This window comes from Medicago sativa, chromosome 3 (genome assembly GCF_051527215.1).
Source record: "Medicago sativa cultivar Bolivia chromosome 3, Bolivia_mono, whole genome shotgun sequence".
NCBI classification, from domain to species: Eukaryota; Viridiplantae; Streptophyta; class Magnoliopsida; order Fabales; family Fabaceae; genus Medicago; species Medicago sativa.
The window spans coordinates 3,595,871-3,618,821 of NC_140751.1; the positions used below are offsets into that span (position 1 = coordinate 3,595,871).

The following is a 22,951-nucleotide window of genomic DNA, read 5'->3' on the forward strand; positions in this document are numbered from 1 at the left end:
CTCACAAAGTTCCCCTTCTTTATTTTTTTGTTGGAAATATGTATTCTCTTTCTCTCGTACCAAAAAACACATGACTGCACCTAACTCAGTTAGGCTAACTGTAGGGAATTCAACTGCAATGAATCCAAATTCGGCTTTTATAGCAGTGTTGTACAAGCTCTGAGGTGCGTAAGATTAATACTTTTTTTTTCTTTTTACTCTGTAATTTGAGATTCTTTCTAATTGTTTACTCTGTAATTTGAGATTCTTTCTATTTTTTACACTCTAATATACATGATGTCCAAAAAAAAAAAAAAACAATCTGGAAGTTGAATTTTTTCGCAGGCAGATTTAGAACTTTAAATTACGGTTTTCAACAACAACAAAAAAAAAAGATATTTTCCACAAAAGAATGATTAATTATCAACAAAATCACAAGGAAATCACAAGAAGAAAATAAAAGGAAATGTTAAATTTTATGCTTTCAAACCAAAACAAAACCACAAAAGATGGTACAGTGGTTTTAACAATATCAGCATCCATTTCAAAACTATTTGTCTCAATAGTTCTCTAATATTGAAACCATACACCTTGACATGTTTTTTTAGTCTAGTCAAATTATTGGAAAACAAAAGGGAAACATAAAAAACATGATCCAAACTTAAATATCACAAGCTACATTGTGTACAATAACCATGTTACTCATTTGGAGAAAAATCCACCTCATATCGTTGATGTCTAAAGCACCAATCCAGCAAGTAGGCATTCTCCTTTGGAGGAACTCCAGTTCTATCATGCTTAATGTATTTTGGCAGTCTGTTATCATCCCCTAAACACACTTTACATGTTGTGGATGAAAGATTGATGGCATGCAAAGAGTTGCTTTCAAAACCCCACCTCCTCAGGTTGCTCAATGCATAGAAGTATTCCCCCGAAGCATAAAATAAGGCAATGTCACCCAAAGTTTCCAGCTTGACATAATTCATGGTTGAGAAGTCTACCTTGTAAACATTCAATATTTCCTCGGACTCAATATGAACCACTAAAAGTTGTCCATCACAGCAAACTAACCTTAGGTGTGAAGTAGATGTTACATCGGGCATACTCTTCATTTCTAAAAAATTTATATTTGAGGAATTCAAGTCGAGTACACCTATGATGGCCTCGTTGGTGACAACATATATAGTATTATGCAACACAACAAAGTCAACAACCTTCCATGGATTTCCCACTGTTAAATATGTAACCCAACCCAAATTTCGAGACTGATAGACATACAAACTGCCAGAACTTTTACATGAAGCGACTAAGACAAATTCCTCCGAGCCTTTGCCAAAAGCAAGTAAGACATGGTAAGCAAAATATGTAGAATTGACTTTAAAGGTTGATGTATTGATTACCTTCTTTCTTCTTGTAAATGGATTTAATAGCAGAAAAGAATTATTGTCCCCTTTCATGATCAAATATCCGCTAGAACATCCAAAATAGGCTAAGTACCAGAATTGATTGATGGTCTTCGAGTGATAAACTTTTCGGTCAGCTATGCTGATGAAGGAAAAGAATTTCTTATCATGGTAAGACTTTTTAATAACTAATGGTTCTTGGGATGCCAAGAATTTTTTCCAGTAAGTTTTATGAAACTCCCTCCAATTCTTGCACACGCAAGAAAATTGAAAGAGGTCATCGAAATCTAGATCTCTGGAAATGACATCAAGAATATCCCAGGAAAATGGACAATTATCTTCTATGTTATTCATGGCTTCCCCTGTGTATCACAACAATGACAAGGTTAGGTGATTTAAAAACATATGCTTTTTTCATATTTCCAAAATATATGTTTTTTTATTTCTCATCTTGTATACTGTCATTAAAAATAGGCTTAAATATGAAAATAGCCCCTGCAAATACTCCCTCCGTTCCTTTTTAAGTGTCTCTTTTGGAGAAATTTTTTGTTCCTATTTAACTGTCACTTTCAAAGTTATCATTAAATGTTGTTTTACCAATATTATCCTTTGTTATTTATTGCGGAGAGATAAATATATGAAATGAGAGATGTTAAATTAATAAGGTCATTATAGTAAAAGTATGACTTATTGCATCAAAAGTAGAAACAATTATCACTACTAGAAAAACACGATTTAGGGACGGATTTTAGGGAGGGAAAACAATCCCTCACTAATAGTGACGGATTTAGGGACGGATTTCCGTAATTTCCACGAAAGTTGAGCTGCCAAACATTAGCAACGGAATTGTCTAGATATCCGTCACAAAAAGTCCCTCACTAAACTTCCGTGACTAAATCCCTCACTAAATTCTTTAGCTGAATGTTTGTGACGGAATTTGACATGGATTTTATCCCTATCTAATGTATCCCTCACTAAAATCCTCACTAATATCAATTGCATATCTCTATCTAATGTATCCCTCACTAAAAACCTCACTAAATTCATTAGCCAAAACTGAATTACTTCCCCCTCATTTATTTTCACGTTTTGGTTTCCCTCCTCTCATACCAAAATATTCCCCCTCTTTTTTTTGGCTCACAAACCTCAAAATAATTATCCCCAAAATTTTCCATTAAAAAAAAAAATTATCCCCCAAATTTTATACTCACAAACCCAAATATTCATCTTCAAAACTTCTCACTCCTAAAAATTCAAGATGAACCCAAACCCTAAAATAAAATTAACCCAAAATTTTCCCCAAACTCTCAATCACTCTCTCAATCGCAAGCTTCTCATCTTTAAAACATATCGGTCCTTCACAATCACTCTCTCAATCGCAAGCTTCTCATTCACTCTCTCGGAATCGCAAGCTTCTCACTGAACAACTCTTTCCTTCTTAGTCCCTGAATCGCTCTCTCAACCTCTCTCATCTTCTCAGTTGGAACCCTTCTTTCCTTCTCAGTTGGAATCGCAAGCTCTTCTCAGTTGGAATCGGTCAGTTTCAGATTTCTTCTTTGTTAATTGAAATTTCTTCCCATTCTTTACTAATTTATGTGTTTAATTTGTAGATTCTTCTTAATTTGAAGCTGAATTTCTCCTAAAATCTGAAGCTGAATTTGAACCCAAATTTACGGTGCTCATGCTCTCACAGCACAGATCTTCACTGAATCTCACTCCCAAAATCGAATCTTCTTCCTTCTCCCAAAATCCTTTGTCAAATCTTCAGTGAATCTCAGACTGACGGTAACATCTCTCTCAATCTCAGAATTTATTTATTATTTATTTTATTTTTAATAGTTTTTTTATAGTTTTTCTCTTTAGTGAAGTTGATGTTGGTGATACTTGTATTTCTGATGTTGTTTTAATTTATATATTTATTGTTATTTTCATCATGACCTTACTTGAAGTGGCACTTGGATTTTGGGTTCGAAATTTGTTGTTATGTGATATGGTGTTGATACAATTTAGAGCAGGGTGCTGTACATGATCTAGGCAATTTAATTTGAAGAAATCGTCAAATTTGTACTTGGTTAAGCTTTTATGACTTACCTGATTTTCTGTTTTTCTATTTTATGACTTACCTGATCTGTTTTATGACTTACCTGATTTTTCTCTGCCTGATCTAGACAATTTAATTTGAAGAAATCGTCAAATTTTTTGTTATGGTGTTGTACCTGATTTTCTGTTTGCATATATATATATATATATATATATATATATATATATATATATATATATATGGCATATATGATGACTACAATACCAATTTATTAGTGAAGAAAACATTTGTTAGTGAAGATGATGTTCTTCAAGGCATAGATCATTTTTCTTCGTTATAATGTAAATAAGCATCCATTTGTTGACAGGACAAAATTGGTGCATGGTTTACTTTCTGGGAAATACTCTGTTCCGGCATTCAAGGTATGTATGTCTCCATAGCGTAGTAAATTCATCTGAAAATTTATATTGTGCCTTTGCAAAATTTAATGTACTTCATGCTTCTGCATATATTTATTCTCTAATTTCCCTTATGACAGTCATTACGAAAAATGAATCACTCAAATGTCGTGAAGCTGAAGGAAGTTATTCGAGAAAGTGACATTCTGTACCTTGTTTTTGAGTACATGGTGAGCGACTGGATTTTATGGCATACTGGTGGCTGTTTTGAAGTCTAATACTAACTGTTTTAGGTCAATTTTGGATATGCAGGAATACAATCTCTACCAACTTATGAAAAAAAGGGAAAAGCTGTTTTCTGATGATGAAGTTAGAAATTTGTGTAGGGCACCGTGTGATGTATATTAATGACATGTATTAATGACCCATGGTCAGGTATCGTGCTCCTAAAGTCCTGCTTCAGTCCTCCCTTTATAGTTCCAAAGTTGGTAAGTGTCTGATAATGAATAATTGCACATAAAAAATTATGATCTTGATTATCGCATTGCTTATAGTGATGATGAGTACCATACTAAAAAGAAAATTTGGCTACATCAACTACGACTGCTGTAAGATTTCTGCCTCTTTGATGACTGTTGAATTTGTATATATTGATTAAGCTGATCTGGAAGAAACGTGTTTCTTATGCATTTTATTTGCCCAACTTATAGGGCTATTATGAAGTAGGAAAATTGCATGTATTACACTTGAATAAATGCTTTTTACCTTATTGAGAAAATGAATTGACCCCTCTTAATCATCTTTCGATGAAACGAGGCTGCTGTGTTTTTTCTGCTGCTGGTGTGAGTGTTTTCTCTGTGCAGGGAGGTGCTGACAGCATTTGGGGCCTGTTTTCCATGACTGTTTTTTAAGCCTAGTGGACTGTGTGTTGGACTGTGTGTGTTGTGTGTGTTTTTGTGCTGTTTTTAGGACATTGAGGTGTTTGAATAGCAGCAGTTTCAGACCTGTTATTTATCATTCAAATTTTACATGATATGGAGGATATTGCTGTAAGTTATTACTTCATGACCTTATTGAACTTGATGAATATTTAGTCTATTTTTAAAGTAGTTGAACTATGATATGGAGGTTCTGCACTGATGCTAATTGTTAAGAACTGATACTATTTTTAATTGTTTTAATAGTTCTGCACTGAAATAATTGTTCACTGATGCTATTTTTATGGAGGTTATGCACTAGTGCTAATTGTTAAGCACATATTAAGAAATAATATAAATGTACCTATGACTTAGACAGAGCACTACCATTTCAATTTTTTTCTTTTTCTTCCATACCAATCCTAACTCCACTTGATTATTTTTTTGACATAAAGAACTACATATGAAACCATGTCCATATTTAAGAAGCAGATTGAGAAAAATAATGAATTGTCTTGACAGGAAGATATATTAGAATGTTAGTTTGTTTGATGCTTCTAGAAAACTGATATAGGCAAGCAGTGAACACATCATAAGTTTTTAGGACAGCATACCGGGTAAAAATCAACAACATTGTTTTTAGATAAGGTTTTAGGCAAACATTTCATATAGTTATCAGGTGACAAAGTACTGTGTTTAAGACCAGGGGAGAATAGTTATCAAAATATTTCATATACTTACTTCGAATTATTCATGTATTGAAGGCTCATGAGGAGTTGATTTGTGCATCGCAGGAAGATTCACGTTTTCTTAGGGAGCAAATGACTAAATTGATGGAAATGGTTTCTCAAGGTCATCTACATCCACCTCCACCTCCATCTACTTGATATATAGATATATAATATGTATAATATATGGTTATTTTGATAGCTTGGTTGCAAACTTAGTTAATGTGCTACTTCTAGTATCGTTAAAAATGTTTAGCGTTTATTATGAAACTGATTTTTGAGAGTTTCCTTGTGACTCTATGTATTTTGAGAGTTGAACAATGGTTGTAAACTTATTGAGATTTTCCTTATGACTTTTATGGTGATGAATGTATGTGTTGGGTATGAAGACAATTTATCAAGTGTTTTTTGTTGTATATTTATAATGTCCAACAAGTTCAATATGGTTTAATATAGTAAATGCATATACAATATTAATATAATTAATTAATGAAATATGGTTTGAAATGGAACATTTATATTTTGATGTAAATTTCTCTTTGAATTAGTGAGGGAATTCAATTTCCTCACAATTTGTGCCTTCAAAATTTGAAAGGGAAAACCAATCCGTCATTAATTAGTGACGGAAATAATGGTAAAAAATGATGGAATAGTCCCTCACTATTAGAGAGGGAACAAGAATCCCTCACTAATTACTGACGGATTTGTCCAATTTTTAGGATATTTCTGGTTCATATTTAGTGACGGATTTAAATAATTAGTGAGGGATTGTATCCGTGTCAATTAGGGACGGAAACCAAAATCCCTCACTAATATTTAGCAAGGCCAATATTCTTAAGGGATTACCGGTCGTCACTAAATCCGTCCCTAAATTAGCTTGTGAGGGAATTATGGCAGTTTAGTGACGGATTTCTACCCTCTCTAAAATTGATTTTTCTAGTAGTGTATTGATTGTCTTGGTTTGTGTAAAATGTCAAAAAGTGACAATTAAAAAGGAACGGAGGTAGTATCTGACATTTTGGTTTTAGTCCCTGTAAAAATATTTTTTTTGGTTTTAGTCCCTGCAAATATACAAAATTTGGTTTTGGTCCTTGGTATTTTGTTTTAGTCCTTGTAAAATTGATTCATATTGGATTTGGTCCTTATAATATATAGAATATTTGATTTTAGTCCCTCAAAACAAGGACTAAAATGAATATTATAGGGACCAATTTCAATATGAAATGATTTTACAAGGATTAAAACAAAATACGAAGGACCAAAACCAATTATTCTATATTTGCATGGCCTAAAACCAAAAAAATATTTTTACAGGGACTAAAACCAAAACACCAGATATTTGCAGGGATCATTTCCATATTTAAGCCTTAAAAATAATAAGATAAAGAAATATTTATTTCCCATTATATTCCCAAACAAAAATGGTGACCAACATTTTAATGTGAATAGTTTATTATCCCATTTTCGGGATCATGCCAATGTATAGCAATTGAAACATTAGATAGCAATTTTCATCCTCAGAGGGAAATTAACATTCTAACTGATAGCAAAAATTATTAATTAATATTCTATCAAGAATGAGTCGTCTTCTTACCTTCCGAATAGGTGGAAAGAAAAAAAAATTATCGTGTCTAAACACGTGACCTAATGCGAATGTTCATACACTTTCAATAGCAATATAGGATAAAAATAAATAGCATATGAGTATGAGCTGGATGAGAAGTGTGCTGAGTTGGAAAACAATAGAAGAGGGAATCCAAAGGATGAGACTAACAATGATAATTTCTAATTTAATTCCAAAGTTTCAGAGGAAACTATCAAGACAGTTTTTATCAGTAAACCTTAGTTAGAACAATAAAATGCATGAACCCCTAATCATTTTTTTAGTACTCCAAAGATATACCTTCCATATCTTTGTTACATCAACTAAAAAACACACAGTGGATGCTTTCTATTATTTGATTTCTTGCTTAGAGTTACAGATTACAAGATAAATGAATGAGAAGTATTCTGAGTTGGAAACAAGATAAAATAGAGAATCCTATGGTTGAACAATGTCATATGATAATTTCTTCTTGAAGTACTTTTATTTTTTTCGATTGAATGTTTACAAAATATTTTCTGGATGCAAAGAGCTTCTGCTATATTTTCTTTTAATCAAGACAGTTTTTACAAGTAAACATTAGTTTCCTATAGACATAAAATGCATGAACTCCAAACCCCTACTTTTAATTCTCCAAAGATATAACATCAACTTGTAAAAAAGAAAACAAATACAAAAACGCAAACAAAGAACACCCGAGATTCGATCACAAAGTTTGGCCAATCGTGTACCTTTCTATTATTAAATTTCAATCTTAGGGTTAAAGATTACGATTTTTGTTTAAATACTATAGCCAATTTACAAGATTTCCCCTAAACCTTGAGGGACCCTACCAACTTATCGTTAAACTATGAGCCATACTCAACAAATGCAAAGTGTAACAAACTTAATCCCTTAATCTTACACTCACTTCTCTCAATACAATAACGATGGACCAATTTATTGACACTTTATATAGCTATATAGCTAAGGTTATGATAGATTACAGCAAAAAGCGGCATAAATAAAAAGATATATATATATAAATATATAAAATAATCAACACATGTCAAGTAGAATAATGGTAGGCTACTAACCAGTGTCCAGCTGAACTGAAGGTGTGATTCGATATTTCTTTAGCACTTTGATATTTGTCTTTGTCATTCGACCATCTTGTTCTTCATCATCGTCATCACGATCCAATGGAAGTTTGATTTCATATTTAGTTGGCAAGAAGGTGTTGAATCTCAAAATTAAATCTTCATGGCCGTCCAACAACTCGTACACTCTTAATTTGACAACCCTAGCATCAATTCTTTCAGCCTTGTAATCCTTCATAATTTGTAGAAAAGATTCATATTTTTCCCTTTTCTCATATCCAAACTTACATTTTAATGCTGAGATTAACCCTAATGCATCGTCAAGGGAGAGATTCTTCATCTTGAAAGGTATTATGAATAAGAAAATAAGAAAAATTCAGTTTAATTCAAAACAAACTGAAAAATAAAATACATGAAAGAAGATTACAGTGAAGGAAGAGAAGGAGGAGCATACCGTTGTATCTGCGGCGACAGAGCTGAAGTGAGGGTTTCGAAGTTTAATTAACTTGAGTCGGGTTCATCACCGAGCCGGCCCAACAAATCTATAGGCCTTAAAAGAAATTTGGAAAAGAGGCCCTTTAAAATTAACAACTAAATTAGAGACTTTTTCAAGATAATTTGTTTTTTATAATTTTAAACACAAAAATAAATATTAAATACTTTCGAAAGATTGATTAATTTTTTTATCAGACAAAGTTTAGGTGAGTTGAGCTCCGGGCACATCGGCAAGGTTCAGTGAGAGCAGTTAAAGATATATTTACCTATTACCCACCAAAGAGGTCATGACGCAACGAACAACATTGTGGTTTAGTCAACTCCAGCCAACAGTCATTGACATCATTTACGACTTAATTAATTTTTTGTAAACTAATTAGTAGCAAATTTAATGAGTAAAATTTATACCATGTGGTCCACAATTCCTAGCATAACTAACAAAATTGTCGAAGTTAATAGGTCAGACGAACTAATTAAGTAGGGTTAAACTTCCATTCCTCTACTTGTGTGTAGATTTCTAATTGTTATTGGCATTTCGTCTATTTAAAATAGTTTATATCATGTGACCTAAAGAAAAGTGAAGCTCTAGGAGGCTGACTCACCACTCCCTATTAAATATTACACCAAAGAAGTCATCATCAATTTTTGATGTTCTTATTTTGTAATCAACTTGATTACAAAATCACATGTATGAAACCACATATTTCATTATTTGTACCCAAAAAACCAACTTGATTATTTTTGTATTGTGGAAATAATCAATTTGATTATAAATGCGCAATAATAAGCAATCAAGTATGACAAATAAACAGTGGCTTCTTCTGTATGAATGTTTTTTCTTTATTTTGTTTAATAAAAAGAACAAGTTAAGAAATGGAAGAGGAAGTTAAGAAAAGGTAAAATCAAATCACTCCTTTTTGCATGCAGTAACAAAGTGATGCATGACTTGTAGTATAAACAATACACGTGTTTTGTATTTCGAGAAACAATATACAGATCGAGTTAAAAAAATTATATAGACATAGAGAGATAGAGAAATAATATACAAAATCATATTTTGTTTTTTCTTTGGTAACTGAAAAAATAATCATATATTTTGACCTCAAATATAAATGAAGTTCAACTAACTAACATATTTATTAATTTTATTATTTCGAAGATAGTACTCTTTTTTTGCCAGGTTTATTTGGGTATCTTGAAGAATTTGTTGTGATTTATCATCTATCTGATCTCCATACACTCACGCTTTTAGAGGAAATTACAAAAACGAATGATAAAACTCTTTATTATTGTAAGAGATATGAGTGATAAGAGTCATATCAATTACTCTTTACATGACTCTTATTTATAGGACTATGCACTAGTTAGTTATTAACTAACTAACCATTAACCATAGTTGGGTTAACACCTTAACTAACTAAACTAACCCATACTAACTAACTAAGTAACATTAGAATATGAATTATACTTCAACACTACATACGATGAAAATTAATCACAACTAAACTTGTAAATAGAGTAAAAGTTTAGGTCTTTTATGCATCTGATTTGCCTGTCTTGTGTTTGGACATCATGGAAGGAAAAATAGCATAGTTTTCGAAGCTCAGCTGCCTCAATTGTTAGATAAAAGTTGTAATGGTTCCTAAAATTGATAATGGAATAAAATGATAATTGTGAAATGAAAGGTTAAATTGATAGATTAGAACTCAATTAAAATTGATGTTCTTAGTACATAAAATAGAGAAAGAAAGAGATAGAAAAAATTACTCTACTAGAGAGTACCAAAGGGAGAGAGGAGATACTTTCATCATTTTTCTTCATACCCACTAGTGATCCTCATTTTCCTATTTATACACAACCCAAGCTTAGGATCAATAGCCATGTGTCTATTTACCTCAACCAATTATAATATGCCAAGTGTAATTCCTTATATTCCACTTTGAATCATAACATTACTCCCCCCATTTAAATCAACCTTGTCCTCAAGGCTGTAGAAAAGAACATTTTCCAACTGGTCCTGGATCCCACTGTTTGAATGAAAAAGATCCTATGCCTATAGACATATCAAATCTTCCACATGAACTCCATTGTTTCATAATTATGGTCGAACCAGTAACAAGGTTCCAGAATGTATCAATACCCCATGAATAACTTCTTGTAACTAATCGACCCATACCATTCCCAATCTCATATGCTTTGTCTATTAGTTTGACTCTGGTGTAGTAATAAAAAATCAAATAACGTGAAGGGACAATTGCAACCAACCCCTTCCTGTTATGTTTATTCTTGTACCAAGCTACTCCAAATGCAAAATAAACAATAAGACTCAACCTCACATATAACTTGCTGAAAATATCAATGAACTTGCACTGCTCCTTCAACTTAACTTTCATAATCAAAGCCACAATGTCATTATAAACTAAATGACCAGGGACAAAATCACTTGTTGCGGCGTTACTCAGAAAATTGATAATCTTCTTGGCCAGAGAATTAAGTGCAAGGCAGTATGGTGCAGAAAGAAAATTAAGAAGTATAGGCAACCTGTCTAAGATTTCATAGAATGACTCCAATGAGTTGCTTGGACCAACACCCATGACAGCATGCTCTACACCAACAATAGCAAAGCTCTTGAGGATTTCAAGTAAACCTTCCCAATGGACAAAAGAATATCCACCTTTTGAAAATGAAATTAGAGCTACACTGACAATTGGTGAGAGATAAAACCTGAAGATGCCAACTACATTGCACACAACAAATCTCCAATTGCGACAGATAGCATTCAAATTCACCACTTTATGACAGAGGTGCGGGGTCATCGGAGGTGGTGGTGCCGCAGTAATGTTCCCTGTCACCATGAGTAAGAGAAACGAAAATAAACAAGCTTGTTCTTGCAGATGCTGCACAAGTATTGATGTCCGGATGACAACTTCGTCAGGTGGTTCCGGTGGCGGTGGAGTATTTGCCACAATGTAATCAAGCCCAAGATAGGTTGAGATGATCGAACTCAGAATTGAATTATGCAGTAACACATGTGTATTTAAAGGAGCTTGAAGCTTCTCAACTAATGGGATTGGAATTTGAAGAGAACCCTTGGCATGTGAAAACGAGGCCGTGTGCATGAACTTCAAATCAAGGCATACACGGTGATTGTCACAGTGAATATTGGGTGAGCAGAATACAAAGAGTGTACAATTGCCAATCTTAAGACCTAGCAGATCCATAACCACAAAGAGGTAGGAAGCTAAATTAGCTGAACAAACGCGAGCACAACTCTTAATTAAACTAGACCATATCACAACATCTGCTTAGCTCTCAAATAGTTTGGAGGCATGAATAACACTTCCATGTATTGCAGCAGCAAGAACAAAAAAAATTCTTCCAATAACAAAGTTAAACTCATAGCCAATAATGATTATCACTTTAAGAGACACAAGCCAAATTATCACATACTTTTTTAGTAAAGTATCAAGAGGTACTGTGAAATAGGACCCAACAACAGTGTGAACACAATTGTCACCAAATTGAAAAAAATAATTCATGTAAGGACCCATTTTGAAATGTAAGAGCTCATTTTTAACTGAAAAATAGCATGTTCCTGGAAGAACCATTTCATCAAACACGTAGCAGTTGGTGAATAAGGTCCTGATGTGGAGGCATTCAATTGATTTCCTTGTTCCATAACCAAAAACCATATCATCACGAAGCACTGAAATTGCAGTATAACAAGGAACCAACACCAGCAAAAAATTTGGAAAATCAATTCTAGCTTCACTAGTTAAGTTGTTTTGGTACCTTGGTAGAATTGTCATAAGAGTGGTGGGGTATTCTAACATTCCAATCTCACTGAGGGGTATTTCAACAAACATGAAATGGACGCCCGATACCGACATCGTTGTGATGAATTTCACCGTTATATTTCCGGTGTCCGGCGGTTCAAGAAGTGGTGGGGGCATGGAGAAGTTCTGTATCACTTGAAATTCCACGGGAATCTTGTGGCAGTTTCGATACGGAGGTTTGGGTGGTGGCGTGAACTCTTTGGTAGTCTGTGACTCTTGAATGCCGAAATTTCCTCCAGGATCAAACGAAGGAACCATGTGTTGTTGCGGTGTTGTGGATGTAGTGTTCACGGTCGTCTTCATCGACAATGGTACCGCAAGTGCTGAAGCAAAGGTCACCAACATGAATTCTAGGGAAGATGAAAATTGGTTGAAATCACGAATTTCTTCTTCCGCTACAGTTGATTGCTCATCAATACTACCACCTTGCGCTAATGGTTGAGATTGAAATTCCAGTTGCTCTTCATCTTCTGGGAACGACTCAACAATGGGAATTTGTTCAACGGATTCTTCATCGACCACCAACTGAGCTTGTACCTGATCAACGAAAATCGTAGTGTCGGCGATAGTTGATGATTCCAAAGCACATTTGCTGAGATCGTTAACTGTTATTGTTGAATCCACAGCCACAGATACACTTGGCGACATCAATAGTGACGATCCATGACCCGCCTCCTCTTCGTCGTCCGGTACCGGTAAAATGACACGCCATTCAGGTTTGAATTTCCAAAGAAAAACAAAGGTGAATTCATCCCAATTCATCCATAGGTGGCGTGGATACCATCGGAGCCACCAAGTGAGAGCGGGGCCTTTCATCGCATTTGCGGCCACCCCCATCTTTTGCGTCTCTGGTATGTTCCAATGCTTGAAGTATTTTTCGGTGCAAGGCACCCACCAATATGCATCAAGTTCACAATCAAACACAGGAATCACCATATTTGAAGTTGGTTTAGCGGGTGAGAGATCGAAGATGAAAGCACCAATGTAATGGTTCCTAAAATTGATAATGGAATAAAATGATAATTGTGAAATGAAAGGTTAAATTGATAGATTAGAACTCAATTAAAATTGATGTTCTTAGTACATAAAATAGAGAAAGAAAGAGATAGAAGAAATTACTCTACTAGAGAGTACCAAAGGGAGAGAGGAGATACTTTCATCATTTTTCTTCATACCCACTAGTGATCCTCATTTTCCTATTTATACACAACCCAAGCTTAGGATCAATAGCCATGCGTCCATTTACCTCAACCAATTATAATATGCCAAGTGTAATTCCTTATATTTCACTTTGAATTATAACAAAAGTCAGCTACAATCTTATCGATGGTTGAAGATAAAGAATCTTATTTTGATTTTGATTATCATGTTTTGTGGTTTAATCCCCTATTGTGTATGGGATTCACTATGTATGGGCTTAATCCCCTTTGAAATCTTTGTAGAGACTATGTAATTAACTTTTAACGTTCTTCCTAGCATAACTTGTGCAAGGCAAAACATTTAGTTATTTTAATATATTCCATTTTAGCTTGTTCTAAAAAGAGTAAAAGTTTATTCGTGTGGCTAATTCCCAATGTTGTATATATTACACCCACAATTCTTTAGGAGCAGTGTTACATGTAAATTTTCAATAACAGTTTTAAATTAAAGAAAGATGAATACATTCGATCCCAATGTTGTATATATTACACCCACAATTCTTTAGGAGCAGTGTTACATGTAAATTTTCAATAACAGTTTTAAATTAAAGAAAGATGAATACATTCGATCTAATGTATAACCAAAAACATTTTTAGTTAACCATGGGTAAGCCAAAACATTGCACCTGCATCAGCCATGAGCAATGATAATTGATAAGCACAACATTTTAGGTAATAAGTTGATTATATTAATAACAAAATGTAGCAAAACTTTACATAGGATAGGGTTAACTAAAAACATGTATAACTTCGCTGATATAACAAAACAAGATTATATATAATCATCCGATCTAAACTTTACGTAGGATATGGTTAAGTACATCTAATTCTAACAAAAGAGAGAATTAGTTACACAAACTAACCTTACAATACATAAGGATAAGAGAAGAGATTGATTCTTGAAGTGGATTCCTCAAAGGTCCTTCAAGCTTGCACTCTCTCCCATGGTCGCTCTCCCTTTCCGGTTCTGAATTTAGAAAAAGTGATGTGAATCCCATAAAAATGGCAGTTGTTGTCCTATTTATAGTGGTTGAATCAGCGACAATTTTCTAATCGGATTGCAACTAGCTTATTGAATTAATTTTTCTTCAGGGTTAAACCTTTGCAAGCTATCATATATTGTCTATCAAGCCGCCTTAAATTCGCTTTGCTGATCTACCCGATTTTTCGTTCAACTTATATGACTTGGTCTCTTTTGGCTCGCTTAGCAAATCAATTAGATACTAAAGGTAGCACGCAACCTCTAGTAGTTTTGTTATTCCACCAAGAAATATTTCTCAGATAACTTTTGTTGCTTTGTTCTTGATGTTTTATCTTAATTAACCTATGAAAGCAAGCACAAATGCAACGATTATCACTCTCATGTATCAAACCCTAATACTTAAAATATAAAACAAAGTGGAGAAAATCGCATGTTTCCATCGATTTAAGTTAATGAGTGCCATGAAACATATATTAAAAGTTACGTAAATTTAACTCGTATCAAATATTAGTGGCAGTAGATGAAAGTTCTTATATTATTTATTGTACTATTTTATTTTATTTTTGATTTCATACTTAAAGGAATATTTATAAGTAAGTGCTTCTAATATAATAGTGAACCGGATCAGTTTTTCCCCATAGGATGATGATTAACTACTGCCACTAATAATGCAGGAAAAAACATAGTAACAAAAAGATCATTATGAAGTGTAAAAAGTCCTGAAACTTTGAAATGAACATTTTACATCAGATTGACCACAGTAAATGTGTAAAAAGTCCTGAAAAATTACATTTTACCCTTTTGGATTGATCAATTCGGAGGTTTTAAAGTTCTGAAAATTTTGAAGTTTAGTATATGATGTTAAATTTACCACTTCAAAGTTGAAACTCACAAATCAAAATGGACCTTAAACATCACAAATATCAGACATAATAATTTGGTTTTTTGTTGTACCAAAAAAAAAAAAAATAATTTGGTTTTTTGTTAGTTGAACTGTAACTTATGATTAATACTTTTTTATTTTAAATAGTCTAACGACGAAACTCTCACACAAATTATTTTACATGTCAAGTTCTTCAAAAAAAATTTACATCTAAAATTAATTAAAACACTCAATCAAGTGTAAAAAATTTACACGGTCGATATATATATATATATAAAAATTAAAATTAAACAAAATCAAAATTTCAAAACATTGTCTTCATTCAATTTTTTAATCATAGAAACTGAGAAGCCAACAATCTGACAAATTTCATGAAGAAAAAATTGAAAAAATAATGCAAATAATCCGCAAGAAAATCACGGAAGACCCGCAGAAATACCTGCATAATTTTCCAAGGATTTCTTAGCCAGTTAAGATACGTAAGGATATATAACTGTTTACAAACAATGTCCGTATGTAAATCCGCAGGAAAAGTGGTAGTTACCTTAGGATTTTTCTGCCACCACATGATCAGCAGGAAATTACCATTTAATAGCATTATACGCAGCAAAATCCTCGGGTATTCCTGCAGATATTATTTCTAAGGAAACTCCACAAGAAATGTGTAAAATTAACTATTAGAGTTATTTGATATTTATCAACCATATACTAATTTAACAACCATATACTAATTGAAATTACAGCATTTACAATTTCTTAGGCCAAACCCTAGGAGCGCGGTGACAATAATAAATCAGGTAGGAGATTTTGTCAAAAAAAATTAGGTAGGAGATAATTTCTTAATTCATATTTCAAATTAGTGTTTTAAATCATCGATTGCATTTTTATTTCATTGGTTTATGAACTTGATCTTGTTGTCGAGTTATAGAGTGTGAAAACAGGAAAAGTGGTAGTTCTTAGGATTTGCCTGCCATAGTAGCATTATCCACTGCAAAATCCTTAGGTATTCCTACGCATATTCGTTCTCAAGAAACTCCGCATGAAATGCGCAGAATTCTCGTAGTGAATGTTCTCATAATCTTCCGAATTTTGTGATCTCGAAGAGGGATAAAATTGTAATATTGGAAGATTTTAAGAACGTAGGAGAAGATAAATTTTCTTTTGAATATTGTCGTTAACGAAATATAAGTTTGGACCAAACTTATATTTTCTACTTAAATTTTCTTTTGAATATTGTCAAACTGTTTGATATCCTATTCAAAATGTCCTCATGAGTTTAACTCAGTTGGTATGGACAATGCATAATATATGCAAAGGTACGGGATTCGAACCCCAGCCCCAGCAAAAAAAAAAATTCCTTGTCAAAATGAAAGTCTCAAAATAATATAATTTTTGCTTGTTATTTGTTTTTCTTAAATAAAATAGAAATGGAATTATCATGAAAAGTTTACTCTATATGGTTTAAACTATGTATATAACAATGTGATTTACTAATATAATTGAAACGATTTGTATTTTATGAACTTCTACTTGTCACAGATAACAGTGGAGCTTCTATTTCCCCTTCCACAATGACTTCCTAATATTTGCGTGGTTTATAGAAAAGATGGAGGGGGAAAGTAGTTCCCTTCCATCAATACAAAATATAATAAAAAACAAACTTCTAAAAAAATTATAGTACAACTTATCCAAACAAGTTTATTTAGTCAAATTATTGGAAAATAAAAGGGAAACATGGGAACAAGGTCCAAACACAAATAGTAAGTTACACAATGTACATTAAGCATGCTACTAATTAAACTAGAAAATAATCCACCTCATAGTGTAGATGTTTAAAACACCAATCCAACAAGTATGGTCTTTTTCTAGCATAGATTCGATGTCGATCTTGCCGAATGTATTTTGGCAGTTTGTTGACATCCCCCAAACATACTATGCATTTGATAGATGAAAGATTCATGGCATACAGAGAGTTGCTTTCAAAACTCCACCTTTCAGGGTTTATCAATGCATAGAAGTATTCACTAGAAGCATATAATAATGCAATGTCACCCAAACTTTCCAACTTGACAAAATTCTTGATTGAGAAGTCAATCTTGTACACATTATTTAATATTTCTTGAGATGTAATATGAATCACTAAAAGTTGTCCATCACAACTAATCATCCTTATGCGTGAGGAAGAACTAACATTGGGAGTACTCTTAAGTTCTAAAAATATTATATTTGCATAATTCAAGGATCGAGTACACCTATGTTGACCTTGTCGGTGACGACGTAAATAGTATTATGAAAAACAACAAAGTCAACAACCTTCCATGGATTTCCCTTTGTTGAATAGGTAGCCCAACCAAAATTTCGAGATTGGTAGACATGCAAACTGCCAGAACTTTTACATAAAGCCACTAAGACAAACTCCTCTGAGCCTTTGCCAAAAGCAAGTAAGACATGGTAAGCAAAAGTAGAAAACTTTACTTTAAAGGATGACGTATTGATTTCCATCTTTCTTCTTGTAAATAGATTCATTAGCATAAATGAATTATTTTGCGTTGTCATGATCAAATATCCACTAGAAGACCCACAATAGGCTAAGTGCCAAAAGTGATTGATCACCTTTGAGTGATAAACTTTTCGGTCAGGTAAGCTGATGAAGGAAAAAGATTTCTCATAATGGGAAGACTTTTGAACAAGTAATGGTTCTTCAGATGCCAAGAAATTTCTCCAATAAATTTTATGAAATTCCCTCCAATTCTTGCACACACCAGCAAATTCAAAGAGGTCGTCAAAATCTAGTTTTCTAGAAATGATATCAAGCAAATCCCAAGGAACTAAAAAATCATCTGCTACCTTCTTCTTTTTGGACCCTACGTATCACAACAATGACAATGTAAAGTGATATTTATAAGCATAAACTTTTTTTCATTTTTCTGAAAGATATGTTGTTTTATCGTTCATCTTATATTATCATAGAAAACAAGGAGATAAAAAATATTTATTTCCACATTATTTACGGACAAAAATGGAGATCCACATAAAATACAATTATGTACTATCCTCTTTTTTTAATGTCAGTAGTTTATTTTTCCATTTAAGTGATCATGCCCCTTATAGCAAATGAACAATAGATATCCATTTTAATGCCTCTAATGGAAATTAACATTCTACTAGAAACCATTTTAATGCCTCTAATGGAAATTAACATTCTACTAGAAATAAAGCTTCCTGATATGAGACAGCAACATAAAAGATGACAATGTTATTATTACATGATAATACTAATAAGGAAAGCTTAGACTCCAAGCAACATAGCTTAGCTTATTTTCTCTTTCTATATGTTGATGCATTCCCACTGTAAGCTATTGTGCATGCTCAGCTACCTACAAATAAGCTTGTAACCATTGAACTATTATGCAATAACAAACTATTTTCACATTTCATAATAGTTATGATTCAAAATGTCATATTTGAAAATACACTTGGCATAATATAATTGGTTTTGGCAAATGGACATGCGGCTAACGATCCTAAAATCTGTAAGCTTGGAATGTGCATAAATAGGAAAATGATGATCGACAATGAGTTTGAAGAAAATTGATGAAGTCTCTCCTCTTTCCCTTTTGCAATTATCCATTTGTTGCATTGTCAATTGTGGGAACTCTGACAGACAATTGGATTATTGATTAGGATATATTATATTATTTAATTTAGAGTTATTCTATTTGGTTTCCTATTATTAATAAGATTAGGATAATAGAATTATAAATTTCAAACTCTTAGAATTTTAGGATTTAATTACACCCCTTAGCGTTATGATTTGGGATAAAATTATCAAATGATTACTATTACAAAACCTGAAAGTTTTAGGAACATCTTTGTCAAGAATGAGTCTTCTTCTTGCTTTCACTTTAGACTCTATCAAGAACGACTCACCTTCTTGCTTTCACAATTTAGTTCTTCAATTATTTAAGCTTAGACTTACATATTAAATTAGTTTCTATCAGTTTGTTACATGAAATATTTCTATCATCAATTTAGTTCTTCAACAATGCTATTAGAACAACAGATCTAGTAAAAAAAACTACAAAAATGCAAACAAAGAACAAACAAGATTTGATCACGGAGTTTGCCAATTATTCCTTAGTCTCTGACTGCATAGTGAATGAAGTATCTTTCTATTATTCAAGCTTAGAGTTACAAATTACAACTTGTGTTTAAATATTACAGTCCAGCTTACTAGAGTACCCGTGTAAACCTTGAGTGACCTATCTGCTTATCAATAAACAATGAACCAAACCCAGCAAATGCGAAATGTCGCAATTGATATCTTTTATCGTACAAAATACCATCAAATTAGTCCCTAAATTAATACTAGTACACTCAATATAAATAAATAAGTTTATCGCAGAATATAGGCATAGCACAAAACTGCATAAATAAATATATTAAAATTTATCAAGATATGTCGAGTACTAACCAGTGTCAAGCTGAGGTCGAAGTGTGTTTCCATATGTCTTAGGCAAGAAGATGTTGAATCCCAAAATTAAATCTGTATGCCCTTTAAACAAATCCTTACTCTTTCCGCAACACCACTTGTATCAATTCTACAAGCCTTGAAATCCTTCATAAGTTTTAAAAACTCTGCATACTTTTTTCTATTCTTACCTCGATACGTATCTTTTACTTTCTTGAGAAACGATAATGCATCTTTTTTCTCTAATCACGACTATCGTCATTATCATGATCCAATGGAAGTTTGATTTCATATTCAGTTGCACGAAGGTGTTGAATCTCAAAATTAAATCTTCATGGCCTTTAAACAACTCATACACTCTTAATTTGACAACCCTAGTATCAATATTTTCAGCCTTGAAATCCAATACAATTTGTATAAAAGATTCATACTTTTCCATAATCTTTTGTTTTACTGCTGCGAGTAACGCTAATGCATCACCACGGGTGCGCTTCTTCATCATGCAGGGAATTATTATTAAGAAAATAAGAATAATTCAGTTTAATTCAAAGGAAAACTGAAAAATAAAATACATAATACATGAAAAGAAGAGTACAGTGAAGGAAGAGAATGAAGCAAATACCATTGTATTTATGGCTTCAGAACTGAAGTTAGGTTTCAAAATTTAATTAACAACAAACTTTGTGTTATAAATATTAATAGTGGATGTCCAAATAACAAATGGGTTAATGGGCTATACTACTAGATCATTGGGCTTAGTCCATAAACTATTCTATTTTCCTATAAAAAGAGCTCATCTGTAACATTCTCAACCACACCAGAGAATAATAATACTTCTCTCTATTCTATCTTCTTCTCCTTCTCTCTATTATTGTTTCTATTTACTTGTTTTATAACACGTTATACTCTAATCAATTAAGAAGATGAATAGTTCTTCTTAATCTATTATAATAAGTTGTAATTTGGTATCGATGATTATAGGTTATTGTTGCAATTCCATCAATTTGGAATCAATGCCTTATAGATACATATTATTGTTATTATACAAATTATATACTATTTTGTTTGTTTTTAATTAAACATTCATGCATCCATGAAGGATTGCATAAAAGATTGATCACATCTATAATATAGTTTCCGAAGAACTATATTCAGAAAGGAACGCATCCTTGAAGGATTGTTTAAAAACTCAAATTATTTTCCAATGAATTCTTGATGAATTCAAAGGTTTTGCATCCCTGAAGGATTTCTTAAAAACTCAAATTGTTTTCCAATGAATTCCTGATGAATTCAAAGGTGTTGCATCCCTGAAGGATTGCTTAAAAACACAATTTTTTTTACTGAATTCAACAAAGATGCATCCCTGAAGGATTGTACAGATGAATTAATTAGAATTATTATATTTTTGATCAAGATTTAATTTATTATATAGTTCTGGAAGAACTCACAAAGAAGTCAATAAGTATTTTAATATCACTAAAGGATTGCAAAAGTAGCACAATTTACATTATTTTTATCGTAAATTTGCTATGTTTTAGTATGATCATCTTTAGTGTTGATTTTAATTGTTGTGATGAATAATACCTTAATGTGCAAGAGTAGTAACAATTTTTTTCTTTAATGTAAATTTTATTGTATTTTAATATTGTAATCAATAGTATTTTAGTATGCATGAATAATTACCATATTAAACGTTATGTCATTATGGTTGCATTAAATCATTATTATGTGAATTGTTTTGTATTACTGTTATTATTTATTCTGTATACATTTTTGAAGAATTCAAAAGTGTTAATCTCTAAAAGATTGTTAGAGAATTGATTTTATTGTTTAAATATATTGCTTAGTTCTTGAAGAACTTAAATACTCGGTTTTATTTCCTACGAATTCATGAAGAATTCGGTAATGATACATCCTAGAAGGATCCTACAATTAACTGATTGGATCGGTTATATAGTTCTTGAAGAACTTAAAAACCAAATTTTATATGAATTTCAAAAGAATTCAAAAGTCTAGAGTTTATTCTCTATGAGTTTCAGAAGAACTCAAAAGTCTCAAATTTTGTTTAAATCTGTTGGCTAATTCCTGAAAATTTAAAAAACCAAATTTTATTCTCAATGAATTTTTGAAAAATTCAATATTGATGCCTCCTATTAAGGATTACTTGAAGAATAATTTTCAAAGATCATTGGTTATGAACATCTGTGATATAGTTCTTGAAGAACTAAAATAAACATATTATTGAAAGCATCCCTGAAGGACTACATAAGGAATGAATTATCTCAATCATTGTTCATGAAGATTTGTGGCATAGTTCCTGAAGAACTAATGCTTTAATAAACACCCTTATGGGCAGTAAAAAACGGTGATTTTTCTTGGTCACCGTTTATGTAAATTTGATGTTAAGTTCTTGAAGAACTACACATTTAAATCATAACAGAACATAAATTTATAAGATCTATTTTATCATGAAAAAAAAGGAGGAAAATATGAGACAATAGATGTTTTTATACCACTCGAATATGCTCCTGAAGTAGCAAAATGAGTGAATATCTTGAAGAATATTTTTGAAAGGTTACTCACATTTGTAATTGAATAATGAATGGTTTTTGATCAAAATAGTGAAAAGTCACATTGAACGTCATTCCCAAGTGAATTGTTCATACTATTTGTTTTATATAACTAATATCATGGTTATGGTAATTGATTTAGTAAAGATTAGTATTGATATGATACATGCCAAGGTCATACAATTCCTTTAGTATGAACTTAGATTAGATAGAAAATTACTTTTTGATCAAAGATTTTCTTGATACGATCATATTTCTATTATATGGATTGAATATGGCAAAGATTGTTTTCTTATTGCATGATCAAAGTTTGGTTATAATTTTCTTCTTTCTTATTGCATAAGACTTCTAGATGGCTTGAATTACA

At 32.2% G+C, this 22,951-nt stretch overlaps 2 protein-coding genes, 1 long non-coding RNA gene and 1 pseudogene across 5 annotated transcripts; 1 reads left to right on the forward strand and 3 right to left on the reverse strand.

Annotated features, from left to right (window-relative positions):
* Positions 1–430: 430 nt before the first annotated feature.
* LOC146934975 (uncharacterized) lies at positions 431–8,617 on the reverse strand. The gene is made up of 2 exons (XM_085750204.1): positions 8,146–8,617; positions 431–1,744 (listed from the first exon to the last, which is right to left on the reverse strand). Exons 1-2 carry the CDS (start codon positions 8,486–8,488, stop codon positions 678–680), a joined length of 1,410 nt encoding a protein of 469 aa, XP_085606330.1. The 5' UTR covers positions 8,489–8,617; the 3' UTR covers positions 431–677.
* Positions 2,121–5,867, forward strand: LOC146934976 (uncharacterized). The gene is made up of 6 exons (XR_015030085.1): positions 2,121–2,918; positions 2,993–3,167; positions 3,791–3,845; positions 3,962–4,051; positions 4,134–4,870; positions 5,533–5,867. It is a non-coding gene; the product is annotated as an uncharacterized LOC146934976 (long non-coding RNA).
* A 1,705-nt stretch (positions 8,618–10,322) lies between the features above and the next one.
* LOC146934977 (uncharacterized) lies at positions 10,323–14,674 on the reverse strand. 3 transcript variants are annotated; one of them, XM_085750199.1, is made up of 3 exons: positions 14,542–14,663; positions 12,436–13,473; positions 10,323–11,851 (listed from the first exon to the last, which is right to left on the reverse strand). In XM_085750199.1, the coding sequence occupies exons 2-3, from the start codon at positions 13,413–13,415 to the stop codon at positions 11,845–11,847; spliced, it is 987 nt and encodes a 328-aa protein (XP_085606325.1). In that variant the 5' UTR covers positions 13,416–13,473; positions 14,542–14,663; the 3' UTR covers positions 10,323–11,844. The 3 variants fall into 3 exon arrangements, with proteins under 3 accessions (XP_085606325.1, XP_085606323.1, XP_085606324.1); XM_085750197.1 differs by having other exon boundaries at positions 10,323–13,473; positions 14,542–14,674; XM_085750198.1 differs by lacking the exon at positions 14,542–14,663 and having other exon boundaries at positions 12,436–12,573.
* A 2,664-nt stretch (positions 14,675–17,338) lies between these two features.
* On the reverse strand, positions 17,339–20,513 carry LOC146934978 (uncharacterized; annotated as a pseudogene).
* Between the last annotated feature and the right edge of the window lie 2,438 nt (positions 20,514–22,951).